This window comes from Sorex fumeus, unplaced genomic scaffold (genome assembly GCF_029834395.1).
Source record: "Sorex fumeus unplaced genomic scaffold, SorFum_2.1 ptg000021l, whole genome shotgun sequence".
In the NCBI taxonomy this organism is placed as follows: domain Eukaryota; kingdom Metazoa; phylum Chordata; class Mammalia; order Eulipotyphla; family Soricidae; genus Sorex; species Sorex fumeus.
This window is the reverse complement of record NW_026606078.1, coordinates 107,565-124,931: the sequence shown is the minus strand read 5'-3', so window position 1 is coordinate 124,931 and position 17,367 is coordinate 107,565. Positions and strand designations below refer to the sequence as shown.

At 41.1% G+C, this 17,367-nt stretch overlaps 1 protein-coding gene across 2 annotated transcripts in view; it reads right to left on the bottom strand.

Annotated features, from left to right (window-relative positions):
* Window positions 1-17,367, bottom strand: part of CAPN9 (calpain 9) — a 56,650-nt gene that overhangs the window by 23,786 nt on the left and 15,497 nt on the right. For both annotated transcript variants that reach the window (XM_056113630.1, XM_056113631.1), the window contains 4 exons: window positions 14,173-14,341; window positions 12,915-12,998; window positions 7,987-8,072; window positions 4,275-4,352 (listed from right to left, as the gene is read on the bottom strand). In XM_056113630.1, coding sequence (XP_055969605.1) covers window positions 4,275-4,352; window positions 7,987-8,072; window positions 12,915-12,998; window positions 14,173-14,341 — 417 coding nt within the window. The remainder of the gene's footprint in view (window positions 1-4,274; window positions 4,353-7,986; window positions 8,073-12,914; window positions 12,999-14,172; window positions 14,342-17,367) is intronic.

Genomic DNA, 17,367 nt, shown 5'->3' with positions numbered 1-17,367 from the left:
TTGAAAAAGTTGAAAAGGTCTAAGAAGCCCCCCGAAAAAAAATTGATTATATGTTTAAGTGTTGCAAAAGAAAATAAAGTAGGGTGAAAAATAAGAACGTAGAAAAGTGATATTTTTCCTATTTTTTGAGACACTGTGGTTTACAGTACTGTTAATTATAGAGTTTCATGCAAATAGTGTTCTAACTCCATACCCTGGGGTAGAAATATTAAAGGAAGGGCTCTGAAGCCAGGAGGATATGCAAAATGAGTCTCTGGAGAGACAGGTTGTGAGCTTGAAGTTCTCATGGAACATCAAGAAGGCCAATGAAGGGGCACAAGTAAGGGAGATGATCCTAAGATAATGGTGAGTGAGGAGGTCATCAAAAGGTTTTTGGTCTTTATTCTAAGAAAGAGAACCACTGTAGGTATTAAACAGAAAAGCAACATGATCCATGGTTCTGTTGAAGATAGAATTCAATAGCACAGTTGAAATTAAACCACTAATTAGGATAGTTCTTGCCTAGGTCAGGGTAAGAGTGGTTCAGTCCAGCCTGGTAGGAGGGGAGGTCATTTGAGACACATTCTAAAGGTTAATCCTACAGGATCTGCCAATGGATTAAATGAATGCTGGAAGGAATGAAGGGTTAGTAGAAATTTTTGGCTTGAACAGATCGTATACATAAGATTGTGTTAGAACAAGTTGGAGAAATAGATCAGGAACTGAGTTTTGAATATAATATTCTGAGATCCAAAGAGTGATTTTGAGTAGTATACACTTGAGTAAATAGATCTGGAATTTTGAGAAAAGGAGCTGAAATTTTAAAAATCCTGGGAGCTATCAGATTGACTAAAATATCTTTTTTTCTTTGAAACAAAGTTTCTCTTTGCTTACAGCTTCAATTTTTTTTCTTTTTGGGTCACACCTGGTGATGTACTCAGGAATTACTCCTGGAAGTGCTCAGGGGATTATATCGGATGCTGGGAATTGAACCTGGGTCAGTCGCGTGCAAGGCAAACGCCCTACCTGTTGTGCTATTGCTCCAGCCCCAACAGCTTCAAATTTTTTAATTGTTGAAAGTAATAAAGTTGTCTTTTGTTATGAGGTGCCTTTTGAGTATCTTAGGACAGGGGAAGTTGGCCTGGGTAAACAACAAAGTGATTAAAGAGTCAGAAATTCCAGTTTGTTCAGTGAGGGAAGAGGGAATGAAGTATCTGAGTGCTTCCAGATTCTTGCTTCTCAATTCTTCTCAGAACCTTGTAGTCTCTGAGCTTCATGAGGACAGAAGCTCTTTTGTTTGAAATTTTGTCCTATAATTTTTCTTATCTAGATATTTTTAATATCCTTTATTGCCCTTTATAATAAACTAATGAATTTGAGAGTAAAAGGGTTTCTAGATTTTTTTAAAATCTGCATTAATCAAATCTAAGAGAAGGTTGTGAGAACTTCCAATCAGTAGTTAATTTGGTCTGAATCACAGGTAATAGACAGGGCTTAGAACTGGCAGTTGAAATTGAAGGCAGCCTTAATCTATGGAATGTTATGGTAGTTCCAGGTAGATTATATCAAAAGTGATATAAATTGAGTTAAATTCTTGGACAGCCTGCTGGTATCAAGAACTCGTAGTTGTGGGGAATCCTCCATACACACTCATGTTGGAATTAGGTCTTTGAACCCCAAAGCAGACTTCTATTTAAAGTCATGAAATGGAAATGGTAATAGACACCAAAGAAGTGGTCCACAGATAGAACCCAGGGACACCACAATGCTAACAAACTAAGGAACGAAGAAAGATAGGAAAATAAATAGAGAATGAATTCTCTCTTAGAAGGCAATCTAAGATGCAGGAAACATTGTGTCACTGCCACTGAGGGTTCAAGAAAGATGATTAGATTTACAAAGCGAGAGCCAATAGTGTCTTTGGCTGAGACCAGCACTGAAGAATGAAAAAGTGAAATAGTGGAGTCAGAAAGTGAAAGAGAAGAAATGGGTGAATTTTGCCATAGATAAGAGAAATGATTTGTGGCTCGAGTGGGTTGACAGGTTCCTCCTTTCCTTTCACCTTCAGTAGGCAAAACTCTGCATTGGAGTGCTAACATAAGTGATTCACTATACATAGCATTGAAACTCTAATGTAAATGATTCAGTAGAAAAACAAGTATAGAAATCGTGGATAAGGGGAGAGGAAAGAGTTGTAGAGGTTATTCCTAGAGTGATCCTAGAGTGAATGAAAGATAAAATGGAAAAAGATTGAGGATTTTTATGTTAAGATTATAGGAGCAAGGGTCTCTGCAGAATGAAAGACTATGCTTTCTGAGTATCTCCCCAGACAGTATTTATCCTTCTGCGGTAGATGCAGCTGCTTTCACAAGAGCATATGGGACCAGTCAATGGATCATTTATATATTCTTGTTGGGTATCTCCAATGGATTTCCTCATTTCCTATGTCTTATTTCTCCTTTCTTTGATCCAGAACTTCCTTTAATTAGTTTGAACCTCTATCAAGTTCTTATTTCTACTCATATTTGACAAATTTTTGTGAAGGTTCTATACACAAATCTCAACTTTTCTCTTGAAGTTTTGCTCACTAATCCAAAACCTCTACAATGAAAGTTCAACATAAATTTAACTCTGACTTCCAATTCAATACCTGGTCAATGTTTCCCACAAGTTTTATTTAAAGTTTCCTAAAACAAAGATGCCTAGAGGAACAACAAAATCTTCTCATCTTCTACATCTTCAAGCAGTTAATTATATGCTCCCAAGAGCCTCTCTAGAAAAAGGAATTTGAACCTCTAGATCACTGTGTATAGAGAGTCAACCATAAAATAGAAATGTCTTGTGGATGACTCAGTGGTGGAGAGCATGAAGTTGAGGGTTAAATTCCTAGCACCTGCATGAAGTATGATCTCTGTGGTTCTGCTGTTTGAGATCCCTGTAACTACAACAAAGTATTCCATCTCTGGTACATTGTAGTCAGGTGTGAGGAAGCATAACAGATAAAATTCTAAATGCTGCAGCTAGGTGCAATCCCTGGTGAATACTGCAACCAAAATATACACGAGCATCACAACTGAAGAATGTGATTCCTGGTTAACGTCTGTTTAACAACTAAAGAATTCCCCAATCAGTACTACAAAATCACCATCAGGTATGTGTGTGATCTTCATCACCGCAACACAAAAAAAAAAGAAAAGAAAATGGAAGGGAGAGCAAATATAAGAAATGAATTATAAATAAATTGTATAGTTTTGAATCTTTGGTGTGCATGGTGCTGGGAGTTAAATTATGAGCTTCACACATGCAAGGATGCAAAACAAGTAAAGTACTCTATCACTGAGTTACATCATCAGTCCTTGATTCTATTTAAAAAATACTGTTGAATCAAAAAAGAACAAGAGTAACCAGTAACAAGTGCTATCTTGAATGTGGAGAATAAGGGACTCTCTCTCGTTGTTGGAAATGCATACTAGTCCAGCCTTTTTGAAAAACAATACGGATATTTCTCAAAAAAATTAGAAATTGAACTTCCATATGACCCAGCAATATCACTTCTCAGAATATATCCCGGGGGCCCAAAAACACACAGTAGAAATGCCATCTGCACTTCTATGTTCATCACAGCTCTATTCACAATAGCCAGAATCTGGAAGCAACCTGAGTGGAAGGATAAATGATTGGTTAAATAAACTAAGGTACATCTACACAATGTACGACTACACAGCTGTTAAGAAAAAGGAATTCATGAAATTTGCTAAGTGAAGAAAGTCAGAAGGAGAGGAACAGGCATAGAAAGACTGCCCTCATTTGTGGGATATATAAAATATCATTGTATGAGACTAATACCCAAGAACAGTAGAAACAAGTAGAAACAAGGGCCAGGATGAATGGTTCACGGTTGTCTTTAAGGATTCTTCTTCTCAAGCAAGGCATGAAGGAAATGGGTGTGTTGATGCAGGGCTGACTGTCTTCAAACTCACTATTCAACTTGGACCATAGATAGCTTAGAGGAGGGAAGCTGGGCTTGAGAACCCACATTTTCCGCATCACACTAACTTCCTTGAGATTCTTAAACAACTGAACATAGAGAAGTGGTGACTATTCCAAATATTGCAATTAAACTCCACGCCTACCAGGGCATGAGTAAGATGTTTGAAATAAATGTCTGATGTTTGAGAAATAAAATAAAACATAGGAAGAAAGGTAGATTTGTTTATAATGAAGAACCATGGGGACACAATCATATCTGTGAGGCAATTCAATTTATACAAAACATAAGTAGATAAGAACCATACCAGAATTCCCCATCATCGAGAGCAGCATGACATAGCCGCTTCTGCTCAACCGGATCAACAGAATGCCACTCATAAGAACTAGAAATAAACAAAGTCAGAATTTAGATACAAGGTCAAGAGCCAGTAACAGAATAAACGTAGGGGAGAAACACACTCTCTGCAAACTATAATATATATTTACTAACTGAACCCCAGAACTGTGCCAGGGGACTTAGAAACCAGTTGAAAAATACATTTTCAAATATGGCTGAATGAATAAACCTGGTGGCCATTGGTACTTCCTTTATAGGAGATTATCATGGGATCATAAATAGGATAGAATACCACCAGAGTAATGAAAAATTCCCAGCTGGAAGCCACCGTGCATGAAGTGCATTGAAGTGTCTCAGACCACTCACTTAACCTCTCCATTGTAAGCTCGTACTTTGAAAAGTGCACCTTACACAGAGTCTGTGAATGTAACCACCATGTACCTTCTTTATCTGTCCTTTCTAGGAGTCAGGAAAGATACTGTAAGTTAGATGTGCCCATCCTATGGAAAAGAGGGCTCAGAGGAAGAGCTGTCAATCATATTCCAAAACAGGAGTTCTGCCTCATAGTTCATGGTGTTCTGTGACTATACACAGTCACCTCAAAATATAACCAACCCTTGAAAAACTCAGGAATTATAGGTGATTGACATCCCACATAGTTGAAAATCTGTATATAAAACACACACACACACACACACACACTCCACTCCTTATTTCTGGATGCTGCATCTTCATATTCAGTGAACCCACATCCAAGGTTGTTCGAATTTGAGAATGTACAACATGTTGATAGAAAAGAAAGAATCCTACGATCAGTGAACTCTTGTAGTTCATATTAAGTTGCCATCACTGCGGTGCTATAACTATTGTGTCTACTTTATTCAAAACCTGAGATTCTGGACTTCTGGGGGATGATGCAGGTAAAACATGTTGTTGCAGACCAAGAAATAGAGTACTCCTGGTAAAGTATATTGGGAAAAAAATTATCTAGAGCCTAAACAAACCCAATGGCAAGAAGCCTTTGAGATAGAGAACCCATTTGAGGAAACCTGGAAAACCACAGAGATACAAAATTCCAGGTTCAGAGCATGGCTGAAATCCTTGGGAAGAAAGGCTCCGCTGTTGAACAAAGGGTACATGGCCAAACTGGGTTTAATCCCAACACCACACATAGTCCCCTAAAACCACCAAAAGTGTATCCTGAGTGCAGAGTCAGGAGTAAGTTCCAGGACTTACTCCTGACTTAAAAAAAAATTGAAAGAAGATCATCAACAAGAACTACATTTGGTGGGGCACTTTGGGAAAAGTATATAAATTAACATGGCATAGGAAAAGGTGCACATTGCTCACATCTCCCCATTCTGAGGAAATGGCCCACATTTCTGCCTGTGATATGTTTTTGGTTTTGGTGGTTCTATTTTTGGTTGGGGAGTCAGAGCTGAATTCCTGGCTTTGCGCTCCGGGATCATTCTTGGCAGACCTTATGGGTTGTCAGGGACCAAAACCAAGTTGGCCGCGTGCAAGTAAGTCAAATGCCCTTCTCGCTGTACTATCACTCCAGATCCTGAACCTGTGACTTCTAGAGACTGAGAGGAGGCATGAACAGAAGTTAGGGCTAACTTTCTTTCTTTCACGAAGAGTCAATTCCTTGCTTCAGCCCCAATCCACGACTCCCAAAAAAACATGGGTAATGAAGACCAGTTTCTGTGCTGTAGATACCAAGAAAGATTCAAGCTCAGCTTGACAACTGCCTGTGGGTCTGGTGGTACAACAGCGTCCGCACTGCATAGTTGTTTATAGTGACTTTATTAGTCCTAACCTGTACTAGGAACTTCCCTGGGTGACTCAGGTAGGATGAGTGGAGAGGATGGAAGCACTCTTTTCTCTAGGCGTCTACCTCCTCACTTCACCCAAGTCACCTGTCACTTACGGTGACACTGCCAGGAGTTTGTGACCTGCAGTATGATGTATGGACCACCCAGGGAACCCTGCTTTTTCTGGCAAGTCATCTCTCACCAGGTGCAACAGCAAAGTTTTCTCCAACTTTGACTCCAATTTAAATCCATGTTTAGGCAGAGGCAGAACAAACCGTTAAATCAAATAATCCTATGACCTGAAATAATCAAAACTTCTGTGGAAATGAAGTTTCCAGCTCCACTAGCCCAATTGGAAACACAGTATGCCTTATTTTATAAAAATAATAGGTGCCTAATTTAAGAGAACATCTGAGGTGAACAAATGGGAGTCCTAAGCTGTTTTGTGACAATCTTCCAGGCCTCATTAGAAACAATGATTCATTTGCTGTTAAAAAAAAATTTTTTTTTACCCTTCAAGGCCTCGGACAATAGCCTGTATTTTGACTTTAGTGTCATATATGCTAAAGTCCCTCCATGTGAGAGGTTATTTCTCTTCTTGTCATTACTTTTAATAAAACTTTCTACATGCTTCAAATTTCAGTCTGAAGTAATTATTCTGACCTTTTTCATTCTTGGAAACACTGAGAACTTGGGAATTAAACAATCACTGCAGAGACCTGACACTCTTGTATCCAAAGCACCACTGTCCTCTACAAGCTGTATACTCTTGAAATCAAGCAATTCTAAACATCTTATAAGATGAAGCAATTTCATTAATCTTGGTTTCATTATTTCCATCATTTCCATTTCCACCAGAAGAGGGAGTCCGTACCTTCCCTGATATCCTGTAGTCAGGTCTCAACCAAGGCCCTTCCTTTTAAGTATACTGAAGACAAAGGAGATATGGGCAGGGAGAGGTGTGGGTTGGGATATCCAGTGGTGGCAGGACAAGAGCAATCATGGGGATACCAACAGCCTCTAAAATGTGTTCTGTGTCCTCAGGTTAGGTTGGCTAACAAATCTCACCAACCCACTGATATTTGGCAACCTGGCAGCCTTGTCTGTCTGAGATGCTGACAAATACCTGATTGGCATTATTGCTGTGTTTAAGTTCTAGACTTTCTATAATACCTGAGCCTTGGGTGAGCAGAGGAGGTAGCTGGAACAAAAGATAAGAGAGTTGTGATTGAGGAAGGAGGGAATGAAGAGGTATCTTAGGGAGGATCCTGCTTATGCACACTTAAGCATACCCTCATCACAATCAGCTACTTCTTGAGGAACAGGTGGTACACGATCTAGAAAGGCAGACCTTTCTTTATGGTTGAGGTTAAATAAATATTTGTGGTCAATTACTACGTAATGCACAAATTTCCTATTCCATTTCCTCTATTTCATAACCAGGTAACTAGGCCTCTGGCTGACGTTCAGAATACCCGCTTTGGCAATATTTCAAGAATTTGCACACCCAAAATACTCATTGCCATCTTTTCTTCCACCCGAAATTCCCACACATATGCACACATGGACATACACAACTTATTCATAACTGGAGATAAAGCCTTTCACAACGTTGCGGGTAACAAAACATCCCTACAGGAAATAGTGTTTCAGTAGCATAAATATAATTATATAACATTTAACAATTCATTAAAGAATCATCCTTGAGAACCAAGGTGGAAAGCAAGGTGGCCTTAGGGACTGAAAGGGGAGGAAGTAAGGTCACCCAGAAGCAGGAAAAAAACTGTAGATAAACTTCCTCCTTCACATATCTTCACAAGTCAGCCCTGGTTCTATAAACCTCACCTACAAGAAGGTGGGAACTACCTGTCACTCCAAGACCCATTCCATTCCACCTGGCCCCAAGGGTTCCGGATTCTGATGAGTTTGGTTCTATGGCCTTGAAAACTTACCTAAGAAGACAAAAAAAATCAGAAAAATGTGAAAGTATAAATTCATGTATAAATTCGATAGATAGTTTAACTCTAGTCAGTACTGGAGTTCTTGACTACAACACCTTGAAAGCATGAAAAAATTTATCCATTTTTAATCAGTCCTTGGATTTTTCTAATTACTATTCAACATAGTGGCTATCATTACCAGAGATGTTCTATTAATCACACCGAGGTGTTTATGCTGCATCTGTGAAATAAAGTAGAATTGTAATTAACGAGAAATTTATCCACAAAAATGAATGATTTTTTTTCTAAATGGCATCTTTTCAGAGATGGATATAGAGGCTTATTTTTCCCATGATGCTAAAAAATCTAGAACAGCAAAAGGTTCTCAGAAGTGCTTAGAAAACTGGTGATAGGTTTTCTTCATCCTTAGCATCTTGCTGATGAGTGTGCACATGAGTCTATGTTAGAAATTTAAGCAGTAATAATAAAACTATCTCTAAATATTCTAAATCTAATATTCTTCTTATTTCAGGTATCATATAAAACTCTCTGCATTGTTAACCCTTGAGTTAGTGAAGAAAGTTGATTCTCAGGGGGATGGTTTTCACCAGCTGGTCAATCTGTACCTGTGAGGTGAGTGCATCAGCAGCCTGATGGTGCCTTCAGACTTCCAGATACCCCAAAATTGCTGTTGTGCCTTTGGCCAGACCCCAAAAACTTGGGGCAAAGTTTACCAAGAAAGTAATGGCCAAAAGTTAGGTATGTGGGAGACACACCCACAAACCACCTCCAGTTCAGCTATATAATTGGAAGCATGGCTTCTCTGGTTCCTGATCGAACTGCTTAACGGCCATGATCCCAGAGACTCAGAAACAAATCTCAAAACCCAACGGTTTTTGGCAGAAATGCGTCTGGTCCCTGCAGTAGGTCACCGGTGCCGGGCCACCCCAGGTGGGAATAGGTTTCGTGCCTTGGTCTGTTCCCCCTGGCAGCCCGGTGGCCGCCATCCTCCAGAGGCCACTGGACAGTCAGGTTTGGGCCCACAGTGATGAGACACATGGGGTCTCATGGGATGGGGGTGGAGCCGGCACTTTCCTCCCCATTCCAACGAGACCCCAAGTCACCGCCCACAAACTGCCTCTCTGGCTCCTGATCAAGCTGCTTAATAGCAATGATCCCAGAGACTCATAAACAAATCTCAAAATCCAGTGGCTTTTGGCGGAAATGCATCCGGATCCCGCAGTAGGTTACTGTCGCTGGGCCATTCCAGGGGAAAAGGGTGCTGTCCCTCGCCTGCTCCCTCTTGGTGGCTCAGTGGCCACCATCCTCCAGAGGCCATTCGACAATCAGATTTGGGCCCTCAGTGACAAGACATGTGGGGCCTCATGGGATGTGCGTGGAGCCGGCCCTTTCCTCCTCATCCCAACAAGACCCCGAGTCGCCACCCACAAACAGCCTCTCTGGCTCCTGATCAAGCTGATTAACGGCCATGATCCAAGAGACTCAGGAACAAATGTTGGAACCCAGCAGGTTTTGGAAGAACTCCATCCAGATTTAATTGTTAAAATTTTGGGGTTTTTTGTTTTGTTTTTGCTTTTTGGGCCACACCTGGCAATACACAGGGGTTACTCCTGGCTCTGCACTCAGGAGTTACTCCTGGTGGTGCTCAGGGAACCATATGGAATGCTGGGAATCGAACCCGGGTGGTCGCGTGCAAGGCAAACACTCTACCCGCTGTGCTATCTCTCCAGCCCTAATTGTTAAAATTTTGGAATTTCAAAATCACGCAGCCACTACTGCAGCCGTACGACATCATATGTTATTTATAACCAGCAATAGAAAACAAACTGTCTACTGTTGCCTTTTCGGCAAATCTGAGTGTTGGGGTAAAATCCCAAACAATAATGTGGGTCTGGTGTCAAAATATTGAATGTAATCAAAGTAGAGAGAGAGTAATGTGGAAGTCATCTGCCCCACAGGTAGAGGGAGGGTGTGGTATGGGGGTATACTAGGGTTTTTGGTGGTGGAGAATGGTGAAGGTACGGGTGTTTCGTTGTATGACCGAGACTTAAACCCAAAAGCTTTGTAACTGCTCTCATGGTGATTCAATAAATAAAATTATAAAAAATGAAAAAAAAAAGTAAGGTGGATTTCATACTCAATTCAATCAGCCTAATCAGTGGCTGAATCAATAGCAGTACTCCTACATTTAAAAAAAAGAAAGAAAAAGAAAAAGAAAGTTTATTCTGCCATGTCCTTCATGATCTGATCTGGAGCAAGAGAGAGAACTGGTACACATTATGAGGATTGTGAGAGAAAGAGAGTGGAGACAAAAGCTTCTGTTCACCAACTAATCAGAAATCATGTGTATTTGTCCTATTCATTTGACACAAATTGTGTTTTTGATGTGTGAAAATAAGTTACTACAAGGCTTACAGTGTATGATGTTTATTAATATAAATGTGTCGGGAGATAAATTCTTTAAAGTAGAAAGCAGAAGCAATGAACAGATAATGGAGGTTTTTGTTGTTACTTGGAATTGTGCTTGGGAAGAAGATTTAACATTAAAAATCACATGCCTGAGTGAATCCCAAAAGACAGCAGTTCACTGGAGATCTCTCCGGACCCCGTTCTGAACCAGTCTCACTGGGGCACCTCAGATGGAGCGGGGGTGCCCCTTCCACCCACTCCAGATGAAACCCCAATAAGCCACGATAAGAAAAACCCAGGTAGTGCGGATTCAGGGACTAAGACTCCAGGCCACATCAAATCACAAATCACAAATCATCCTGTTAATCGTCGATTGCCTCGAGCAGGCCCCAGTAACATCTCCTTCATCCTAGCCCTGAGATTATATTCAAAGCTCTTTAGGAGAATGAGACCCATCATTGTTACTGCTATTTGGCATATTGGGTACGTCACGGGGAGTTTGCCAGACTCTGCCGTGTGGGCAGGCTACATTCGGTAGCCTGCCAGTTTGTCCAAAGTAGGAATGAGATAATAAGATGTTATAATAGGATGTTGCGCAGCCACATGGTGGCAGCAAATGGATGTCCAGGCCACATGGTGGCAGCAAATACTTGCTGGCCATTCACATCTCCCCGCCCACTTGGGGTCCTGGTTGTTACGCCCATGATCTTCCTCTGCCTCCCGGCTCCATCTCAGCGCATCAACGGCCTTCATCCCGAAAGTCCAAAATGAATTTCAAAATAGATTAGCTCCCTATAGAGATGTCTTTGAATCCCAACGATTTACAATTTTACAATTCCAGGAGTGCACGGTTGCAAAAGTGGCCGCGTAACCTCTTATAATATTCATAGTAAGCAAAAGAAAATAAATTATCTAGCATCTGCCCCTGGCAGGCAGGCTTGAATGGTGTTGGGAAAATTCAAAATGATGGTGGTGGGAAGGTGTAAAGGTGGTGGGATTGGTGTTGAAATATTGAATGTAATCAAGTAATGTGAGCAACCTTATGAAATATTTTTTTTTAAATCACATGTCTACTCAAGTGTACGATTGGCAAGTTATGTATAGATAGGGAAAAATGTAGCTAAAAGAATCCTATATGTGTCACCCTAGAGATGCTCTGCCCACAATATCTTTGTGAGAAGGAATGAATGGGCATTCCATCTGTACTCTTTACTCCCCACTCATTTGTAGTGCTTCTCAAAATGTGGGCAGCAACAGGAGGAGTTCAGAGATGCCTGAGTCCTCTACAAACTGAGTTTGGAACTCACCTCCCAGAATCCCAGACTAGGCAAAGACAGAGTTTTGAAGTTCATTAGACTTAAATCTGAGAAAGTCAAGTATTTTGCTTCTTATTTTCTTCATCTTTTTCCTTCCTTCCTTCCTTCCTTCCTTCCTTCATTTTCTCATCCTTTCCCTCCCTCCCCCCTTCACACATCTTTCAAGGAGCTCTCCTCCAAATTCCAAACTCCAAACTCAACAGAAGGAAGAACAGTGCCAGTGTTGTATAATGATCCCTGGGGATCCCTGAACTAGAACTAAGGAGGGTTGAACTTGTGAAAGTAAATTTTTGAGGCATTTTTGGGAGCTACTACTAACACAATACTCAGGGGTCACTCCCACGGGTGCTTATTGAAACTTATGGTTCCAGGGATCAAGCACAAGTCTCCTGCCTGCAAAATCTCCCTGACCCCTGAATGTTAATTTTATTTGTCAATTTGACAATGCCATGGGATGCTCGTGTATTTGGTTATATGTTACCTGGCTATGTCTGTGAATGTGCTTTTGGATGAAGTTAGCATTTGAATAGAGTGAATAAATGAGATGAACTTCCCAATGTATATGGGTCATGTGTAATCAATTGAAATTCTGAATAGAACAAGAAGAAAAGGAAATTTTGCTCTCTGCCTCATAGCAAAGCTAGGACTTTGGTCCTCTTCTGCTCTTGGATTGGAACTTGCACTATTGGTTCTATTGGTTCTTTAGGAATGTTAACTAGAATTGTATCTACCTGGACTAGAACTGCCACTTGACAGATGGATGACCACTGACCTCAATATCCATGATCACACACATATATGCATGTGCTATACATTCTGTTTCTCTGCAAAACCTTGCAATGGTACTAAATGTGGAATTTGAAAGGAAAAAAAAGTCAAAACAAAGACCAGTTTCGTTTACCTGCTAAACAGGCATAAGATGTTGGAATGTGTGAGAGAAGCACATTTCTGTTTTCTGTTTTGAATTACAGTCTGCTTCATCTAGATGCAGCATTCTCTGAAATGCCTGAAAGTGTTGATGAAACTACAAAGCACAGAATAAGTAAATAGATGAACATGCCAAGTCTATCTCTGCATCATCCTGTCAATAGGGATTTATGTTGCCTACCTGGTCAATTCCCGTCACAGTGTAGGCATGACCCTTAATGAGACCTAAAGGTGTCCTGGCTTCAGATTCAGCAGCACTGTTTACCTAAAACATGAAAAGAGTAGCATTGTAAGTCAAACCTTCCTTTCCCGGCTTGCTCTATTAGGGTCTAGCGCCTCTCCCTCCCAGCTCTTTGCCTGCACTACTTTTCCCCCAACTGTGGACCTGGAATATGTCAAATTACTATATAAGACATCCATGTCACAAATGGATATCGGTTCCTAGTCTCAGCCCAAGGTGAGAAGCCCCTCAATCAGACTCCAGTGAGGAATTTTTTTTCTGACCACAAATAGAACAACTTGACTATCCCCATCATGTAGCAAGATAAAAAAAATAAACACGAGGAGAGAATAAGAAGCAGAAAATTGTATTACCTTACAACTTTATGTGATATACCTGAAAACTAAGAGGAAATGAATAATTTAGTAGCAAAGTATAAATTGATTTCAAAAGAAAAGTAAAACTAACAGGTTTCATAATTAGACTAGGTAAAGTACATCTAGTGTTTGCAAATGAAATTAGAAAAAAGTGATAGATTTGTATCTACTTATGTTTTATGGGCTGGAGCAATAGCACAGCGGGTAGGGCATTTGCCTTGCACGTGCCCAGCTGACCCAGGTTCAATTCCTCCGCCCCTCTCAGAGAGCCTGGCAAGCTACCGAGAGTATCTCACCTACTCAGCAAAGCCTGGCAAGCTACCCGTAGCGTATTCATTATGCCAAAAACAGCAACAACAAGTCTCACAATGGAGATGTTATTGGGCCCTCTCGAACAAATCAATGAACAACAGGAGGACAGTGCTACAGTGCTATGTTTTTATGAAAAATGAAATAAAAGAACTATAAAAGTATATAATAAGATTCTGCTTAATAAAATAAAATTGACCTATCCCTATGTTTGTGTATATTTATGTGTATGCTTACTTTTATGTAGAAAGAGAGAAATGTGAAGGACACATGCCAGGAGCAATTAATATGTAAGAGGAAGAGAGAAAAATACCTTTAAATATCTCAGGATTGTTTCATCTGGTACAACAAGTATGTTTTATCTTTATAATTTAAAAAAACTTAAAAACTTTTGTTTTAATTAAAATAAGTAACACGCTCTTTCTCCACTCCCACCCCCAAACTCATGATCCTCCTATGTCACCAGGGCACCTTCCCAAATCTCTAGCTCTATCACAGTAACTTTTAATACCAGCAAGTAAGTGACTTCTTACATCGATGGAACAGCTCACAAGGGAGCCCCTCTTCAAGGCCTTCTCTAGTATCTCGTAGAAGTTGTCTGGAATTTCTTTAGTTGTGAAGGTCTCAGCCACACCCCCAGTGAAGTCTTCCATTGCCTCAATGGCGCTGCCCCACTTCAGAGCCTCGTAGCTCCCATTTAACCTGAAAAGCAGACAAGAAAGCTTGGAAACTGATGCAGGGAATTAAAAATACCACAAAATAAAGGATGTTGGGAGGACCTATTCAGGTTGAAAGGTGTGTGCTGAAAGTAGACTATAGACCGAACACGTTGGCCACTCAATACCTCTGTTGCAAACCACAAAAGGAGAGAGAGCAAAAGGGAATGTCCTGCCACAGAGGTGAGTTGGAATGGGGGGATGGGCTGGGGGTGGTGGGAGGGATACTGGGAACATTGGTGGAGGAGAATGGTCACCGGTGGAGAGATGGGTAAATGATCATTGTATGACTGAAATGCAAACACAAAAGTTTGTAAGTTTATAACTGTACCTCATGATAATTCGCTAATAGGTAAAGGAAAAGGTAAAGGCCCTCCTGTTGATCGTCGATTTGCTCGAGCGGGCCCTGTAACGTCTCCATTGGAGACTTTGTTGTTCCTGTGTCTGGCATATCGAATACTCTCGGTAGCTTGCCGGGCTCTCCGAGAGGGGCAGAGGAATCGAACTCGGGTCGGCCATGTTGGCCGCTTGTAAGGCGAACGCCCTACCCGCTGTGCTATCGTTCAGTCCCCGATTCACTAATAAAAAATATAAATAAATTAATTAATTAAAGGATTTTATATTAATAAAAGCACAAAACAAAAATAAAAGTACCACTGACCAACTTAATAGGAACTATCCCTTATGCCTTGTTCTGGATTGTGTGGAAGCAGGTTTATTCAGTGTTCTTGATTTTTTTTTGTAGGAGTACTGCTATTTATTCAGCCACTGATTATCTGATTGAATTGGGCATGAACTCTACCTTGATTTTTTTCTTTTTATATTTATTTATTGAATCACTGTGGGAAAAGTTACTAAGATTTCAGGTTTAAGTCTCAGTCATACAATGATCAAACACCTTTCCCTTCACCAGTATTCATTTTTCACCACCAAGAACCCCAATATACCCCCCTCCCACCCCTCCAAATGCCTGTGAGGCAGATGATTTCTACTTAACTCTTCTCTACATTGATTACATTCATTATTTAGACAAAAGATGCATCATTATTGTTTAGAATTTCCCCCCAAACAATCAGAATTTCTGAAAAGGCATTGTGAAATATTTTGTTTTCTATAGCTGGTTATGAGAATCATATAATGTCACACAATTTTGGATTTCTGCAAAGAGCCAGATAATTACAAGATTGGTTTCTGTGTGTATGGTGTTATGGCTGTGCCGGAGAGCCACTCGTGGGGGGTAACTCGTGACCTCAGTAGGGCGTGAAGGATGTGTTGGTACCGCCCTCCCTTCCCATGAAACTGCAGTTGCCCCGTCACCGCCGGCTCATACCTGGCTTTCCAATACACTCTGAGGTGGCGGCCACTTTGCTGCCAGAGAGGGAAAAGGCGGAAGGGAGCAACACCCTTTCCCTCCTGGGGAGGCATGTCACTGTAGTTTAACACATGGTCCATTCACTTTTCTTCTGCAAGCTGCTGGGCTCTGGACTAAGTCCTTTTGCCTCTGGAGCCATGGCCATGCCAGAGAGCCGCTTGTGGGGGCTACTCATGACCTCGGTAGGGCGTGAATGACGAGCCAGTACTGTCCCCCTTCCCATGAGACTGCAGTTGCCCCGTCCGCCGGCTCATACCTGGCTTTCCTATAAGCTCTGAGCCGGCGGCCACCTTGTATGCAGTCCAGATGCATTTCTGCCAAAAGCTGCTGGGTTTCAAGATTTGTTTCTGAGTCTCCGGTATCATGGCTATTAATCAGCTTGATCAGGAGCCAGAGAGGCCGTTAGTAGACAGTGGCTCGGAGTCTTGTTAGGATGGGGAGAAAGAGTCGGCTCCACCCCCATGTGTTGAGGCCCCATGTGTCTCGTCACTGCAGGCCCAAACCTGACTGTCCAGTGGCCTCTAGAGGATGGTGGTCACTGGACCGCCGGGGAAACAGGCCAAGGCACGAAACCTATTCCCACCTGGAGTGGCCCAGCACCAGTAACCTACTGCAGGAACAGGACGGATTTCTGCCAAAAGCCTTTGGGTTCCGAGATTCGTCTCTGAGACTTTGGGATCATGGCCATTAAGCAGTTTGATCAGGAACCAGAGAGGCCATGCCTCCAATTATATAGCTGAGCCAGAGATGGTTTGTGGGTGTGTCTTCCACATACCTAACTTTTGGCCGTTTACTTTCTTGGTAAACTTTGCCCCAAGTTTTTGGGGTCTGGTCGAAGGCACAGCAGCAATTTTGGGGTATCTGAAAGTCTGACGTTGCCATCAGACTGCTGATGCACTCACCTCACAGGTACAGATTGACCTGCTGGCGGCACCATACCCCCTTGTTCTTGATTTTTTAAGTTCTGGTTATTTTATTTTTTAAAAGAGCTGGCCCTGAAGAACACTTCCTAATGAGGACATGAGATGATATGCCTGGAAGTAATTTCTTTTTGTTATTTCAAGAATATTAATGACACTGAATCATCAGTGACACGAGTATTTGCACATATGGTTTAATCCTATTATATTGGCTTTTTTTTATGACATGGTTTTAATATCAAGGTTGAACTCAAGAGGGATTTCCAGGATAACTCTATTGTCATTGAGCACAGAAGGCTTCTGTGGCCTTTTGCTGGCAAGTTGATGAACTGGGAATTAGGAGTGCAGGAGGATAATAAGGCTAGTTGACTCATGAATAAAAATGGTGGCGTTTGTTTTGGTGGTGGTGAGATATAGTGATTGTTTACTATTATAAATATGGTATCTTAACTACAACAATAATACAAATATAAGCATAAATATGATAATATCCTTTATTCTACTTTTAAAAAAATTATTCTTATACTTTTTAGGCACCATACTTTATAATACTATTAATGGTGTGGTTTCTTGCATAAATTATTCCAGCATCACACTCTCCAGCAGAGTGTTTGCTTCCCTCAACCATTTTCCTAGTGTCTCCCCATCTTATTCCCCCCACTCGACATTTCCCCACCCATGATAAGCTTCCTACTTAAGACCAGTTGTCGATTTCTATTT